Here is a 16,617-nt window from a genome sequence, read left to right as displayed (position 1 = left end):
ATGCGGAAAGGAGCAATGGGTCGCGAAAGTGCTGCGACGTGGTTCCTTCGGACGCTCGCGCTGTCGCTGCTTTGCGCGCGGTCGCTCGGACAGGTGTTCAACCTGACGCTGTCTGTTAAAGAGGGCCTGCCCGCTAAAACCATCGTTGGAGATCTGGGAGCGGGGTTAAGCAGGCCAAGCACTGGATTCTTCATCTCAGAGAGCAGAGACTCTTACGTGTTCAGAGACTTGGAAATAGACGCAGACACGGGGATCATCTCCACGGCTGTGATTCTGGACAGAGAGAGCAGAGATAAATACGAGTTTGTGGCAGCCACTCTTACAGGGGAGATGATAAGAGTGAAACTAGAGGTGAAAGATGTGAACGACCATTCTCCTGTGTTTCCCTCGGAGGAGGTTGACTTGAAAATCTCAGAACTGAGCCCCCCGGGGAGTCGATTTCAGCTTGAGGGTGCTAAAGATGAAGATGAGGGTGAGTTCGGTACCCAGGGATACAGGATCACAGAGAGTGAGATGGGGGAGCTATTCCACCTGGAGTATCGCAGTGGATCTGAGGACCACCCGAGCCTGGATCTCATCCTCACAAGCAGACTAGACAGAGAAACACAGGACTTCTACTCCCTCGCCATTGAGGCCTTTGATGGTGGCGTCCCGGCCAGGACGGGGACTCTTCAGGTGAACATCCACGTCCTGGATGAGAACGACAATCCTCCCGTGTTCGACCAGACCGAATATCACGCCTCGCTGCCCGAGAACGCTCCAGTGACGTCTGCTGTGTGTCAGGTCCACGCCACCGACCTCGACCTGGGCGACAACGGCAGAATCACCTATGAGATCAACAGGCGGCAGAGTGACCCGAACGAGGTCTTCTCCATCAACGAAACCAGTGGGGTGGTGTATCTCAACAAGCCGCTTGATTATGAGACTCAGGCTTTTCACGAGCTGATCATCAGCGCCAGAGACAACGGGGCCCAGGCTGAGTACAGCAGCACGTTTATGGGAGTGAAGGTGCTTAACATCAACGATAACAGCCCCACCATCAGTGTGCTGTTTCTCAGCGAGACGGGAGACGCAGTGGTGTCGGAGGCTTCGGCGATCGGGGACTACGTTGCCCGGATCTCAGTGTCGGACCCCGATTTTAAGGAGGAGAGGGTCACCGTCACGCTTGAGGACGATGAAGGGAAGTTCACGCTGACGCAAACGGATGATTTTCTCTATGCTTTGTGTGTCAATGCAGAGCTAGACAGGGAAGAACAGGACCTGTATGAGTTGAAGGTGCTGGCATCAGATTTTGGGAGCCCACCTCTGAGCAGTGAGATGGTGTTCCTCCTGAGGGTGACTGACACCAATGATTGCCACCCAGCGTTTGAGAAGGATGTGTACATCATCAGTGTTTCCGAGGACGCCCCTCAGGGGAGCTCCCTCATCCAGATGCGGGCCCGAGATGCTGACGAGGGCGTCAACTCGGATGTCAGGTACTCGATCCCCAAGTCCAACCGGGACAGCCTGATCAGCATCGACCCGGAGTCGGGCCTGGTCACAACAGCTGCAGCTCTGGACAGAGAGACGCAGACGGAGGTTTGGTTCCTGGTGGTGGCGGCTGATGGAGGGGAACCGGCTCTGTCATCCACGGCTACAGTCACTGTGCTGGTGGAGGACGTCAACGACAACGAGCCTGTGTTCCAGCAGCAGCTGTACAACGTGTCCATACCAGAGCACAGTGACGTTGGGAGCTGCTTTTTACAAGTATGTTGGAGAATGACAAGTGAAGAAAGTGCACAAAAAAAATGTCTCACTTACCACATTGTGAATAGTAGTAGTGCCTTCACACCAGTACACTTTTCAAGTTTTTTTTGGGCTCATTTTTAAGCCTTTATTAAAAAGGGTGTAGTCAAAAGGTGACAGGAAATGAAGATGTAGGGAGAGGAATGACAATGGCATGCAACAAAGGCACCTGGGACACTAGAATTACATGGTCAGAGTCTGAAACTCTTAGGCCGCCCCGATGCCCCACACCCAATAAGATTTAAGTGATCATAATTTAACTTTGGGTGGTCGAAGCTCTAAAAATTATACTTCAAATGTTCAGCAACGATGTGTCTTTACAGAAACTCTGTCCTGCTTACGCTTTAGAATCCACAGAACATACTCTTAGCAGTTTTTATAGCGACTAGTTCGCTTTGGATTATTCAGAATAACTATGACAATGTTCCTGGGAAGAGATTATGCTTTTGAGATTTTTAAATGTCATTTTTCTGTGCTGTGAGCACAATAAAATGTCATTCACTTCAATGCTATTGGGGTGGAGGCAGAAATTGCTCAAAAACCCAGAGACTAACTGAAACAATTAGTCAATCGACAGAAAATGTATCTAAAATTAGCAGCCCTAAATGCAACCTGATTAAAACTGTGAAAATGTATTTGGGAATTTAAGTGAACTGACCCTTTGAATTATTTTAGTTTGTCTAGAGAACCGACTAGTTTGGTTTTACAAAAAGTTCAGGATTAGAGTGCAAACCAGAGCAATTTAAAAAAGTCTCCCGTGTGATCATTCAACATCTTATTCTCGCTGTCTCTCTTCTACACTACAGACAAAAGTACGCCTTCAGTCTGACGACACAAAGACACCAGTGTTCGTCCTAAACACACAGAACACAACAAACGCACCCTTTCCAGTTCGGCACTGTGACTTTAATGACAGTTGCGATGCCTGGTACCACTCATGCAGCCTGGCACAAGCTGAAGCCCATTACAAAAGATACACTTACCGATGCCTTTTCTGTAAACATAACAAACAGACTGAATATTGACTATATATACAGCATATCAATATTTTAGCAATTGCTGAAAAACAAATTCTGAAACTAGGGGCCTCTTTGTCGAAACTACACACGAAAACCAAAAACATTTTCACGAAATATGAAAAATATCTTGCATCACTTGCTAGAAAAAAAGATGTGCTAAGAGTAAAACACTTATCTAGAGTATTTGCCATTTTTATTTGCTGTAAATGTTTATTCTCAATACTCATATACTCATAACAGCATCAGACACAACTACTTTAACTGAAGATGCCATGAACTTAGTCACAAGCTCCGATTTGTAAGTGATCTAATTGATAACAGGTGTTTTCACAGGTGCATTCTGGGTGCAGGTGTTTGTTAATGGAGTGTGGTGTCTCAAAAGCTTTTAGTGTGTAATGGAGATAAGAGTGTGGAGTTATTTGCAAAAAGTGTGTTTTTAGAATTTTAAACTTAAAGCAGAACATGTGCTAATGGTTTAGCATACCTGGTCAATAAATAGGCAACATGAGTTATTTGTTTCAGTAATTGTTCAACAATTACCAGTTTGTGTGTTTTGGCAATTGCAAAAAAAGTTAAATCTTTATCCCCTGTAGACTGAAAAAGGACACTTATAAGCCTGAGTTTAAGAGTGTGTGTTGTTTTGCATACGCACTTAATCCCTTTACTTTTAGTTCCGCTTTAAATGTGAAGAACTCAGACTAAGCATACTCACCCTTACTGTGCAACAAATAGCCAACAGTGGATCTCCAGCTGGTGTATGAAAGAGCTCAGACTCTTCATCATGGCAGAGAAGTGAGATAAACGTGAGAGGTGAGAATGAAAGCAACTAGACTAGCTTTCATAATCAATTAAGATTTAGTTTCAGATTAACCATTTAGTATATAAAATGCCAAAAAATAGTGACAGATTCCTGTTGCAATTTCCCAAAGATAAAGGTGATTTTTTTTTTACCAACAGTCTAAAATGCAAAGATAATAAATGTACAATCATGTAGAATAGTTTTCTTGGCAGTCCTAAACCGATATAAAGTTGGTTCAAAGTCAGTTTGTTAGTCAGACCTTGACCCGTGTCTGTAAGAGTTCATAAACTCTGAGATGATATGATCTTTATGGCTGGAAAGTGAGCGCTCTATCCGGTCTCTTGTCAGGGGGCACGGTGAGACATGAAAGGATTTCTGTCCGATCTGAGGCGTGTCTTTGCTCTGCAGTTTAGCCGCCTCTTGTTTTTCATCTCAGTGATACTCTTCACCCTTTGATTGTGAGGATTTTTTTATGCTTTTATTATGTTGACCTTCTCTGGCAGAACAAGACGAGTATTATGATTCACGATTACGACGGAGGTTAAACCTTAACATTGACAGATGACGCTGACTTCAGTACGGCTCTTCTGTTGATAACAGATGTGCAATGACTGAACAACATTGTCTGTTTTAATTTAACAATGTAAATGAAAAACTGGGGAAGATATTGAAATATATATTGACACAGTCAAAAGCTCTGGAAAAAGCTAGTAAGCGGCCCTGTTGGGTTAAGAATGTTATCATAAAAGACTTACTACTATAAAATATGAAATAATATAAAATCTATAGATTATTATAATATAAGTCACAGTTTTTGTGGTTTTAAGGCATTTTTGTCTTGAGATTATTGATACTATATTTTTATATTGACTGTAGGAACATTAAGTTAATATTTTTAAGTCTTGTGTTATATCGGTATTGGTAATCGACCTGCCATTTAAAAGAAACCACAACAAAATCAACTAAAATATTGTCTGTTTCCTTGATATAGTATGCATGTATACGTGAATATTAATGGGGTGGACCACTGCTGCTTTAGCAGACATAAACTTTATTGTTTGAAGACAAAACTACGTGAAATATTATCCACGTTTAACACGCAAAACAGCTTTAAAACAGCAGGTTTATATGTTTGTATAGTATACACAGCAGATGCTCACAGTAAATAACACCCTCAAATAAGGCTTTACAAGTTTAGGCATTGGCCGTCATTTTACATGGACAAGTCACACAACTCCAAAATCCTTATTTATTTAACATGGGCAATGCATGTAGACATTGAATGCAGTAACAGGATGTTTGAGTGAAATCTATTTCGGATGACATAGGATTCCCTCCTCCTGATACTTGTATTTTTTCTTTAATGCTCCTCAGATGTTAATAACGGTGTTTTACCACTTTTTAGGTCGTCGCCACAGATGCAGACGGCCCCGAGTTTGGCGCACTGCTCTACTCTTTGTCTGACGGCTTTGACATGCAGGACAAACACCCTCTCTTCCAAATCCACCCACGGACTGGAGAGCTGTGTGTCTCTCAGGATATCGACCGAGACTCCGGGCAGACGGTCCACGACATTCTGATCAAAGCCGAAGATCCAGTGAGTGGACTTAATTTAGGAGCAATTAGTTTTGACGTACTGTTCTTACTTGAAGCGTCATCCTGCACTGTGATGGTGACAAGACAGCGAGGTTGCATTTTACTCGCAAACTGCAGCTTTGCATTACGTTTCTCAAACAAAACTCTCTTCTTTCCTCACTTTTCGAATGTCAGGGTGGCCTGAGCGCTCAAACCTACGTGCACATAGAGGTGGAAGACCTGAATGACAACGCTCCGGTGTTTAACCCTGATGAGTACACCATGAGCATCAGCAGCCACACACAGCCCGGCACAGAAATCCTCAACGTTATCGCCACCGACCGAGATTCTGGCAGCTTTGGACAGGTCACCTACGATGTCCTTCCTGGGGACATGTCCAGTTTGTTCACACTGGATAAACAAACAGGTAAGCTGTCTGTCCCAAGTCTGGTGGTTTGGGGGGGCAAAACACAACAACACTGGACGCAAGACATTAACAAAACTTTTAAAAAATCACAAAACCGCAAAGGTAGAGACAATAACTCTTGTTTGTCGTTGACTACCTGGGCCAACGGGTTTTTTTTTCCCGATTTTTAAATGTTTTCTAAAATGCTGTGTTTTAAGTAATGTCATTAAGTTTAGTGCAATGTTGTGTTTTTCCCCTCTGGGCTACCGAACCTTTGACATTTCACCAGTCAATGAGCCTTTCATAATCAAATCAAAACTCTGCCCAACATAATAACACAACAATTACACAACACTGTCAAATAAAGGTGAATACCCCCCCCCCCCCCCCCCCCCCCCTTTCCTCCTCCCGCAAAAAAACAGAGAGAGAGAGGTATGACATGCAAAAAAGCCCTCAAGACCTGATTTGAACCCAAGACGATGCGGTTATATGGCGTGAGCGTTAACCACTCGGCTACCAAGGAACTCTGGTTTTCAGGTGGATGGTTACACAGTTTTTATTCTAATTTGACTTGTCACAAAGATTTATTGAACTTGACTTGTCACAAAGAGCCACTCACGAGTCCTTAAGTAACTTGTGTGACTGGCAGTCCCAGCATTCAGGGATCAACAGCTACTTACATTGTGTAAGTCCCCGTGATCGCCAGTGTCACTACACAGCAGGGGGTGACGCAGAAGGCTCAAAGCTTTATATCCCCATGTGGCCGAGAGTAACGGAAGATTTGCGCACAGCCACGCTGTAATACTGAATAAAGCATTTTAAACAAGTAGAAAAAGACAACCATTTTCAAAAAAGTGTATTTTTAAGTAGTTCTACCTGCACCTGAATGCTTTTCCAAAGTGGATACTGTCTGAGCAGAAGTGTTGGTTCTCTGAAGTAGTGACGGGATTGAAAGGTGGATTTAGGTGTCAAAAATGAGTCACGTTCCCGACCCATCTGTCATCATGTCTGTCTGTTAACGCGGTAAACAAAGTATTGAGTAATGTTATTTCCAGTGCAGCATGTTGCAAAGTCTATTTTAAAGAATTAGTAAAATATCTCTCGTGGTCATTGTTTTTAATTTACGTGGCTGTTTTTTGACATTCAAATACATGTAGATGTATCTTAACTAGACTATCTGAACCTTTTCTTTACCCTGTTTTTGTCTAAATTGTATTTTTTTCACAACTGTTTATGTGCTACCTATTTTATATAAGGACGTTTTATTTTTCAGTGAAAGATACAACCAACAGTCAGTTGATGCATTAAAATTCTTTTTCCAAAAAGAAGAACAAATATTTGAAATCTGTAGATTACATTTGAGAAGCTGAACCAAGAAAATCATCAAAGTCATTTTTGCTTGAAAAATGACTTTGATGATCAAATGATTGAAACCGTTATTTTGCAGATCAACTAATCTTGGCACTAATTTTAATGAAACTTGTACCTGGTTAAATAAAGGGAAAATAAAGCAGAAAAAGTTAAATTCAATTCAGTGGTGTTGTTGAAATAAAAAAACTAAAAAGAAACTTGAAATCATTGTATCCCCTGTCTGAGCTGACTAATAAATGTAACCTTTTTCTGTCCCTGTAGGAATGCTCCTGCTGACCTCCACTCTGACCCACCTGGGTGCCGCCAGTGTGAAGCTCTCAATAACCGCACAGGACGGGGAGGGCTGGACCTCTGTCAGGCCCGCAGAGATCACCATCAATGTTTTACGCAGCGCTCAGGCTCCAGCTGTGTTCAAGAGGTCTCGCTACACCTTTACGGTGCCCGAGGACGCACCGCCAGGGACTCCTGTGGGGACAGTGGAGGCCATAAACCCAGCAGGTGAGTGCATACGTGTTTCCACAACCGCGTTTTCTGGTCTGAGAGCAGCTGGACGTGTGAAATGACTAAAATTCGGCATCGTCTGCAGGTAGTCACAATTACTAAACTGTGTTGTATCTGCACTCAATTTAACCGATCAAGTGTCAACCAGGAGTGATAATTTGTATTAAAATACTGCTTCTTTGTTACTTGCTCTGTAGCTGTGTAGGAGATTTCAAACTCTGACTCTCACAGAATCGAGTTTCTGAAATAAAAGTATGCTAATTAGGCAAAAGTATGCCTAGTTAGCTGTTAGTGGTTTGTGTTTGCAGTGTACCCATTGATGTACAGACAACTCGTCACTGGATTACTTTGATACTGAAGAAAACAAGTTCTGGAGTTAGAGTCTTTTTTTATATGCTTTTTAACGTGGATTTATGGATGTTTATTTGTCCTGAAATAACACTGAATTTGAAGTTATGTTTATCATGTCTGTGTTTTGAGGTTTGATGCAAATTAAAGCATTCCAGTGCTGTTTTTAAGGGCCTTATTTGCCTCCATGAGCTGCAGCTCCACCTGCTGACTGTGTTGAGAAGCAGCTGGCCCAAATCAGCGGGACAACTTCTTCTTGTTTGTAGAACACCAGCATGCATCTCCCATTTTATAGACCCTCTAGATCAGGGGTGTCAAAGTCATTGTTGCTCTGGGGCCGCATCGGCATCATGGTTGCCCCCAAAGGGCCGGTTGTCGGCGGGGGGGGGGGGGGGGGGGGGGGCCGGTGCTGCCACATACGCTGGTGGAGGTGTGTGCGCGCGGATCGGGGAGGAGCTCCGCCGTGCGCGATTTCCATTTTTTTTTTTTTTTGCTGGTAGATTCGCGGGCCACATAAAATGACGTGGCGGGCCGGATCCGGCCCGCGGGCCGTATGTTTGACACCCCTGCTCTAGATCAATACAATTCAACCTTAAAAGGAGTATTGGTGGATGAACATCTCCCTCTTCTAGTTAAGAAGCACTTGGATATTATTAATTTAAATAGTTTTTTTTGTTGTTGTTCCATTTCTTGTAAATATCCTGAAATGACCTGGAGACAGATGTAATCGCTGTCACCTCTCCTTGTGTGTCTGTGCACCAGTTTCCTCTCACAGTCCAAAGAAATACAGGTCACATCATTTGGAAAAAGAGATTAATTATTAATTTAAATGAAGAGGTTAAACAAATGTACTTTCATTATTATTTCTTCTTTTTTTCGAGTTTACCCAGTCCAGTTTAAACAAAAATAATAAAATAAGGTTAACGAACTGATTTAAAAGCCATATTTGTCAAACAGGACGTTGCAGGAATGCAGTATTAAAGCAGGATTTGTCAGATGACAGATGATTGTGACAAACACAATTGAGCGATCATTGTCATTGTTTAAATCTCCTTCCAGACATGAAGAGGCCAGCAGTAAAGAGGAGGTTTAATCATTAATCCTCCTTAAGCCACATGCACAGATGATAAAGGGTCAAAGACAATTGTACACTATATTTTGTATCGTTATTCTTAGAGTTCAAAGATGGTCATAAACTTAAATATACACCTGGACTGTGTAGGATTTATTGTTATTATAAATATATTTATCATAATAGCATTTGTTTAACGAGCGTTTATTTGATGTGTTTGAAGGTAAAAGTGAGTTTTACATATTGTAAATACAAATAGGCTAGACTAGAGGAGATAAAGATGCTTGCATTCTGCATATTTGATCTAACATAAACTAGATACTCCGGGATTATCCTTTTATTGTCCATTAGTTACGTGTCACTAACTCCACTTAGTCCCCCCAGCAGCTAAATCGCTCCACTCCACTAGACAGTCATTTAAGGTTGTCTCATCAATTAACAGATTAACGGAAACAACAGAATTGGGCCTGTTCGACAGGATCGGGTGCCCTTAAGCTCTCTGCGTGTTTCAGTGTTTTGTTAGTTACTGTTGAAGAGCACCAAACACTTGGAGGGGATTAAAGAGATCTTCTGAGCTGTACTGTAATTACTTAATGCTGCTTACTGTGTGTTCCTGTTGGTGTTCTTATGGTCATATTTTACTACATTGGACTACAAATGAATGTACTCATTGTAAGTTGAGTTTAGTTTATTTCTTTCTTTATTTCCCTTTCTTAATTTATTTGTTTCTTATTTTTCCTTTTATTTGTTTTCTTTTGCATTTAGTAGAACAGACCCTTTACTGTTGTGTTGATCATCTATTAATAAAAACTCTTTGCCTTTCCAGACTCAGAATCAGTGTCCTACCGAATCTCCTCTGGAGACCCTCAGGGTTTGTTCTCCGTTCACCCGAAGTCCGGCCTGATCAGCAACGTCAACCCTCTGGACCACGAGTCTCAGCCGTACGCCCTGCTGGTCCTTCAGGCCTACACTGACACCTCTCCGGTTTACAGCACCACACAGGTCAACATCACCGTTGCCGACATCAACGACAACGCTCCCGTTTTCCCCAAACTCGGCGACACCATCACAGTGTCTCAAAACACACACCCGGGCACAGTGTTGTTCATCGCTCATGCACACGACTACGACAGCGGTGCCAATGGGAGGGTGCAGTATCACCTGAAAAGTACTAAAAACGGGATGTTTGTTGTTGACCACAACCTCGGGACGGTCACATTGAATCAGAGTTTACAGGTGGGTCATCAGCAGAGGTACAGCCTGGAAATCGTGGCTAAAGATGAAGGGGAACTGTCCCTGAGCTCCACACTGACCCTCATGGTCAATGTGGACCGCACCGCTGCTGAAGACAGCCTGGCCTTCGAGACATTAGTCTACCAGGTGGAGATAGGTGAGGGCTACAGGAAAGATTCGAGGGTCATCCAGGCCAGGGCGCACCGTAGCCGGGGAGCTCACATGTCGAACTCGGGCCTCACCTACTCCCTGGAGGCAGAAGCCGGATTTCCTCCGGCTCCGTTTCGGATTCACCCAAAAACCGGATGGTTGTTTCTCTCCCACAATCTGGACTTTGAGACAGAATCCTCGTTTCGTTTTCGAGTGTTGGCCACAGCCGGGGAGGCCTCGCTAGCGAACGTGACGGCTACAGCCACGGTGATAGTGCTGGTGCTGGACATCAATGACAACCCACCGGTGTTCAGCAGCGAGGTCTACTACTTCACCGTGTCAGAGGGGTCGTCGCCTCAAGGCCTGGTGGGAACCGTCAAGGCCATGGATAAGGATTCTGGGAAAAACGCCCAGCTGTCGTACATCCTGCTCACAGATGGGAAGTTCTTTCGCATCAACACTAAAACAGGTATACATGGATATATATGAGTGCTTATGACTTATAAAATGTATGTTTTTGTTGTTTAAAGTGCAACCAAAGAGTCACATCGATAGCGCCACCTTGAGGTCGCATTAGGCTTTACTGTGCATCCTCACCTTTTTGTCCCTTCTCTGTACCCTTCCAGGTGAAATTATCAACTGGGTGGCTTTGGATCGGGAGCAGCACAGCCAGCACAGTCTGAAGGTGATGGTTACAGACCAGGGCCACCCTCGCCTCAATGCCACCGCCACCGTTCACATCCTGGTCACCGACATCAATGACAACACCCCACAGTTTACACACCTGCCTGCCAGCAAGGAGCTAAACGTTCAGGTAAACGTGTTAGAATCCTACCTGGATATTGTACTTCAAGAGATTGTGTGTTCCTGGTAGACGGACACATTTTTGATGGAGGTAAGAAAGATTTTCTTATAGATTTTAGCACTGTAAAAAAAGAAAATTCAGTGTGTACTTTTGTAAGAGCGGATTACTCAACATCTTTTATCACTCTTGAATTATTTCTTTTTCTTTTTCTCACACAAACATAGGGATGTAAAAAAAAAAAAAAAATACATCAGCAAACTTGCAGATATGCATCTTTAAAGTGTGCAATGTGGTTGACCGGTTGTTACATATCCAATCTAATTCACTTATTGCAGATATGGGCTGGTGTACCAGCTGGCTCCTTGGTGACAAACATGTTTGCCAAAGATTTAGATGCAGGAGAAAATGGAACAGTCACCTTCTCGTTGGTCACAGGTGAGTTACATACATTATGCACTTGCACTGTTACAATGTTATTGATGAGTTCCTAGGTATCACTATTTTGTGTTTCTCTCAGCTGATTTACAGGTTGAGGGTTTCGGACACTTTGAGATTGACAGTGAAAGTGGAGACATCCGAACAACGGAGCTGTTCACCGAGAACTCTGAGTCGTTCTACACTCTGAAAATAATGGCCAAGGACAGCGGAGTCCCACCTCTGGAGGACACTGCAGTCCTTCATGTGCAGGTACAGACATCGCTCGGGGGAGATAGCAGGTCAACAATAGACTATTTTTGACCACTCTAGAATTGATAAAAATGATCAGAAATCCCTCCAAAATACCACATTAAGACATCATGATCTTAAGGAACACCATGGAAAGAGTCATGCTGTGATTTGTTATCTAAAACTTTGGACATTTGGAGATTTCTGCAAGAATTGAGCTTTTCGGCAGTTGGACGGCGGGCACTGAAACTTCTCAGTACAGCTAGGGAAGCCATATATCCCCTAAATCCCCGAGGTCTCTAATTTGTGGTTGTAAAGGTTTATGAGGCTGTGATTATCAGGTCATTTAATACAGTGACGTCAAGTTTAAAAAAAAACGGTCTCACTATGTGAAATGGCCACTATGGGGACTAACATCATCTCACATGAATACAATCGGGCTCATTGGATCCACAAGAGTCACAGCTTTCTTCTCATACCCAAAGAAGAAAGGGTGTCCACACACTGAATACTGAAGGTTCCTAAATGTATGCATACATACTCTACAAAAACAACAGCTCCACCTCCATTCAGGGGACAACACGATTCAACAAAACAGCCATTGTATACATGTGAATATGAACAAAAGTCATCACCACACCTCGGAGATGTTGTTTAACAGGCATTTTGTTTGTTCTTACTACCTAATTCTTCCCAGTGGTTTAACTTGTTGTGTCGCATTTTTGCTGTGAGTTTTAAAACAGTATTTCACCCGCAGGTTCATGGATTAGAGGCTCTGTATGGCCACTCTGAACACCAAATTATGAGGCGTTTTACGGTGAAAGAGGACACTGAGCCAGCGACCGTTATCGGCTCTGCGGCTGTTTCGTATAAAGGGAGAGTCCACTATTCCATCTCTGAGGGCGACGGGAGCATTCACTTCGGCATCGACGGCTCCTCTGGTGACATTTATATCAACCAGCCGCTGGACTACGAGTCGGCCATGCAGTACCACCTCATGGTGCGAGCTGAAGATGTTGGACTCTCTCCCGGAGCGAACATGTCTGTGCTGGTCAGCGTGATAGTGGAGGATGTCAACGATCACACACCCTGGTTTCCAGACAAACTGGTGATGTTCGGCCTGCGGGAGGATGCCAAAGTCGGATCGCTGGCGTTCGCTTTTCACGCCAGGGATGCTGATGGGACTTTTCCTAACAGTGCCCTCTGCTACTCGCTGACCTTGGACCCTGAATTCAGCAGGTCTTCCTCACGCTTCCCCTTTCAGATAAACCCTCACACAGGGAGCCTGACTGTAACGGCACCTTTAGACCGCGAGACCAACCCCAGCTTTGCCTTCACTGTAACAGCCACAGACCAGGCGAAGAGGAAGGACGAGCGGAAACGGACGTCTGTCACGGCTCAGGTGTTCCTGCTGGATGTCAACGACAACAGGCCGGTGTTCATATCAGCGGACACAGTCCAGGTGATGGAGGATGCAGAAGTGGGGAGTCTGCTGCATCATTTTGTGGCCATAGATGGAGATCTCGGTGAAAACGGGGTCGTCTCCTACGTCATCATGGCTGGAAACAAGGAAGGATTCTTCACACTGGAGGAGAAAACGGGTAAGATTCTTATCTATAGATAAGACTGGGCCGATATATCGACAGATATTAGCTACGGTGATATTTGTGCTACTGTATATGTTGATGGTTAAGACAAATGAAATTGCAGTGCAGGACATTTTGAAGCAGTGTTTCCATTACACTGTTTTCCATCCAGTGCACTTGACAAGTTTAACTGTAAACCGGTATGTTGTTTTGTTTTATTGTATGTTACTCTAGACAGTTTAAAGCAAGATTAAAAGACACCTTCATCATATTCAAAGTTCATCTTCTTCCATCGTCTACAGGCCTCTTGTTTCTGTCGACCCCTCTGGATTACGAGACACAACGTTTCCACCGTCTGACCGTCCGTGCAGTCGACCACGGCCTGCCCTCGCTCTCCTCCACCCAGACTCTGACGGTGGAGGTGGGGGATGTGAATGACCAGACACCCGTCTTCAGTCAGAGCATCTACAACGCCAGCGTGGCGGAGAACAGAGACCCTGGAGAACCAGTGATCCGGGTCTCTGCCACTGACAATGATTCAGGTAATAATTATTAGAAGTTTGGGTGTTAATTATGTGTTTGTGAGTTAATGCTATCATATCAAAGTTAAAAATGGGAGAAAAGAATTCAGTTAATTGTTTGACACACTAAAATATAATCACTAGTCGCACTAAATATGTTCATAATAATAAGTAATCTACAGATTATCATTCAAATCATTTTATAATTGTTTGGCACATTAAATGTCAAAAGAAATTGAAAAATTCCCATTACAATTTCCAAAGACCCAAGATGATGGTCCAGATGTGCAACATTTAAAGACTAAAGATATCAGGTTTATAATCCCATTAGATGAATGATCGCACCAAATACTCACAATTGAGAAGCTGAAACCTTTTTGCATAAAAAATTACCCGAACAATTAAACGATTAACGAAACAGGTGTTGTTTTCAGTCAATTGAATAATTATTTAATCGACTCCTTCTTCTTATTTTTATAAAATCTTCCAGATATATTTTTAGTGTAAGGGAAAATCTCCAGACAAATATCTGACATTTTGAGTGGGAAATGTGATGTGATTAAAAGCTGTAGGGGAACAAATAGTAATTGAGTTAAGCTAAGTACACAAGTATTTTGATACATACATAAGTAAGCTTAGCACAAGTTACAGAATGTTTTCTCCTCGTTGATTATTTTCTGGATTGCTGGGCAAGCCTTTTAAGAAAAGTAAGGTTTTTATTCACTTTAATAAAAAGGACACTTACATCTCTAGTTTTTCTAATGTACTGGTTTTACAAATATACACACTGTATAAGTTTGGCTCGACATAAATGGGTTTTTTTCCAAGTCTGAGAAAATAAAGATTGATCTGAATGAATCGGAACACCCCAACAACACCTCGGCTCCTATTGATGGCAGAATAGAGGATGTTGAAATCCTTCTGTGAAGTGGAGATCGCAGTATGCCTCCAAAGAGCCTAGATGGCAGCACTAGCTTGTCTCCTTGAGGCCTAACGGCCTAAAACCACAGACTCAATATGCATAAAACCAAATAGTGCCAAATAAAAATAAGATTAAACACATGAAAAAGTAGCTAAACTCAAAAATAATGGTGTATTTTATCATAAATAATGAAGACATGAATAGTTTTAATAATAATAATAACAGTAATCATTTTTTATTTAAACCTGGAAATTCCCCTTAAACATTTCTCAGTTTTAAGCAGTAATAGTTTTATTGTCTTTAAAGCAAAGTACCACATGACAAATGGCTCACTCTGCCATGTTTTGGTTAAACGTCAGCGCTGCAGTGACTCAAGGTTGTCGTCTGTTTTGTTTCACTCCATTAACGGTTTAATTGAAACCAACCCCTGCCCCCTTTTTCTTCACGTGGTGTTCCATTTGTTTCTTTTTTCATGTGCTATATGTTCACTGTGCATCCCAGCAAATCTCATTCGTCTAACCCCATAATCACGTTCACAAATCTACACATCAGTCCTGTTTATTTAAACACGTTGTGCTCGGGGGGGCCTCCTGAATCCCACCTCATCTCGTCATGTTGACAGTGCGAGTCCTTTTAAATACTGGAGGTGGAGGGCATGTGGCAGGAGGATCTGTAACAAGAGGGGTTTTGATGTGAACTGGGGGTGAGAATTGTCCAAGAACAGCAAGCACACAGCTCCTCTGGGAGATTTGAAAAGGTCCTCTCTCATGATGATTTCCATAATCCAAGCCATCTGTGCCAATAGGCGCCGTGTTTTCATCTGTCTCCTCAAATCGCCTCGTCTGGCAGCTCAGCCCGCTCTCCCACCAGTCTTATTTGATTATCATTTCTGCTGCTTTTTTCCCCCACCAACGTTCCCCAAAGATGACCATTGTTTTGTGCCCGTGTCAGTCCCTGTATCTAGTTTCCATGTGTTGGAGTCAGTCAGAGGAGAAGTGCAATATCAACGAGTGTGACAGCTAAACTTTGTGTTACTCAGGATTTCACTTTGTTGCGCAAATGTTCAGATGTTCTGAGGGATTTTTAAAGAATAGCCGTGTTGTCCTCTGGGTCAAAAATGGGATTAAAAATACAACCCATATCTTAGGAAATGATCAAATATCTAATATCATTCCAAAGTTTCACAGTTGTGTGAACAAAAGAGCTTCTTGGCATTCATAAAGGGTCACACAACACAATTTTCAGACATCGAAAAAACACAGTTTCTAATGAAATGAGAGTCAATCCAGTTATAGAACCACTGGCAGTAATGTTGGTTTACTCAAATTACCAAAAAAAACACATTTTCTCACTTAGATCCAGGAAAAAACACAGAGCGAGCAAAGATTTTCATAGAGCAGTATTTCTTTGTGAGAAGGTTGTTCCACTGAAAACTGATCTCAGTGAGGAGAAGTAAGCCTTAATGACTGCATGATGCGGGTATTTTTTTTTATTTTTTATTTGTCACCGGCCTTTTTTTTTGTCTCCTGCGTTTTCCTCACCAGCTCTCACATTGTCTTGTATCCCTGAACACTGCATCCATTCACTGTCCAGTACAGGTAAACGGAGGACAGTTGTACAATTTCTATACAGTTCCTCTGATACTGAAATGATGTAAAACGCACATATTGCTCTGGAGCAGCTGCAATGACCACCACAGTTTGCATGCAACTTGACAATGTGTTGCTGCCAGAAGAAGAGCCGTGTACAAGCAGCGGGGCCGGACTACTGCAGCAAAGGGCTCTCAGATTATGGTTTCGCTCCTCTGTCCGTTTTTTTTTAAAGGTGATTCTGTGATTTACTGAACCTCGTGGTTCTG

General features: G+C 42.9%; 1 protein-coding gene across 1 annotated transcript in view; it reads left to right on the top strand.

The window, feature by feature from the left end:
- Positions 1-16,617, top strand: part of dchs2 (dachsous cadherin-related 2) — a gene marked incomplete at its 5' end in the record, with an annotated part of 28,665 nt that continues 12,048 nt past the window's right edge. Inside the window, 10 exons of the mRNA XM_079159927.1 lie at positions 1-1,746; positions 5,009-5,200; positions 5,374-5,605; positions 7,217-7,453; positions 9,703-10,728; positions 10,886-11,073; positions 11,400-11,499; positions 11,582-11,751; positions 12,488-13,331; positions 13,619-13,858. Coding sequence (XP_079016053.1) covers positions 1-1,746; positions 5,009-5,200; positions 5,374-5,605; positions 7,217-7,453; positions 9,703-10,728; positions 10,886-11,073; positions 11,400-11,499; positions 11,582-11,751; positions 12,488-13,331; positions 13,619-13,858 — 4,975 coding nt within the window. The remainder of the gene's footprint in view (positions 1,747-5,008; positions 5,201-5,373; positions 5,606-7,216; positions 7,454-9,702; positions 10,729-10,885; positions 11,074-11,399; positions 11,500-11,581; positions 11,752-12,487; positions 13,332-13,618; positions 13,859-16,617) is intronic.

The sequence above is a fragment of the Pholis gunnellus genome (assembly GCF_910591455.1).
Source record: "Pholis gunnellus genome assembly, chromosome: 5".
Lineage (NCBI taxonomy): Eukaryota > Metazoa > Chordata > Actinopteri > Perciformes > Pholidae > Pholis > Pholis gunnellus.
Note: the sequence above shows the minus strand (reverse complement) of the source record. Positions and strands in the feature narration are given on the sequence as shown.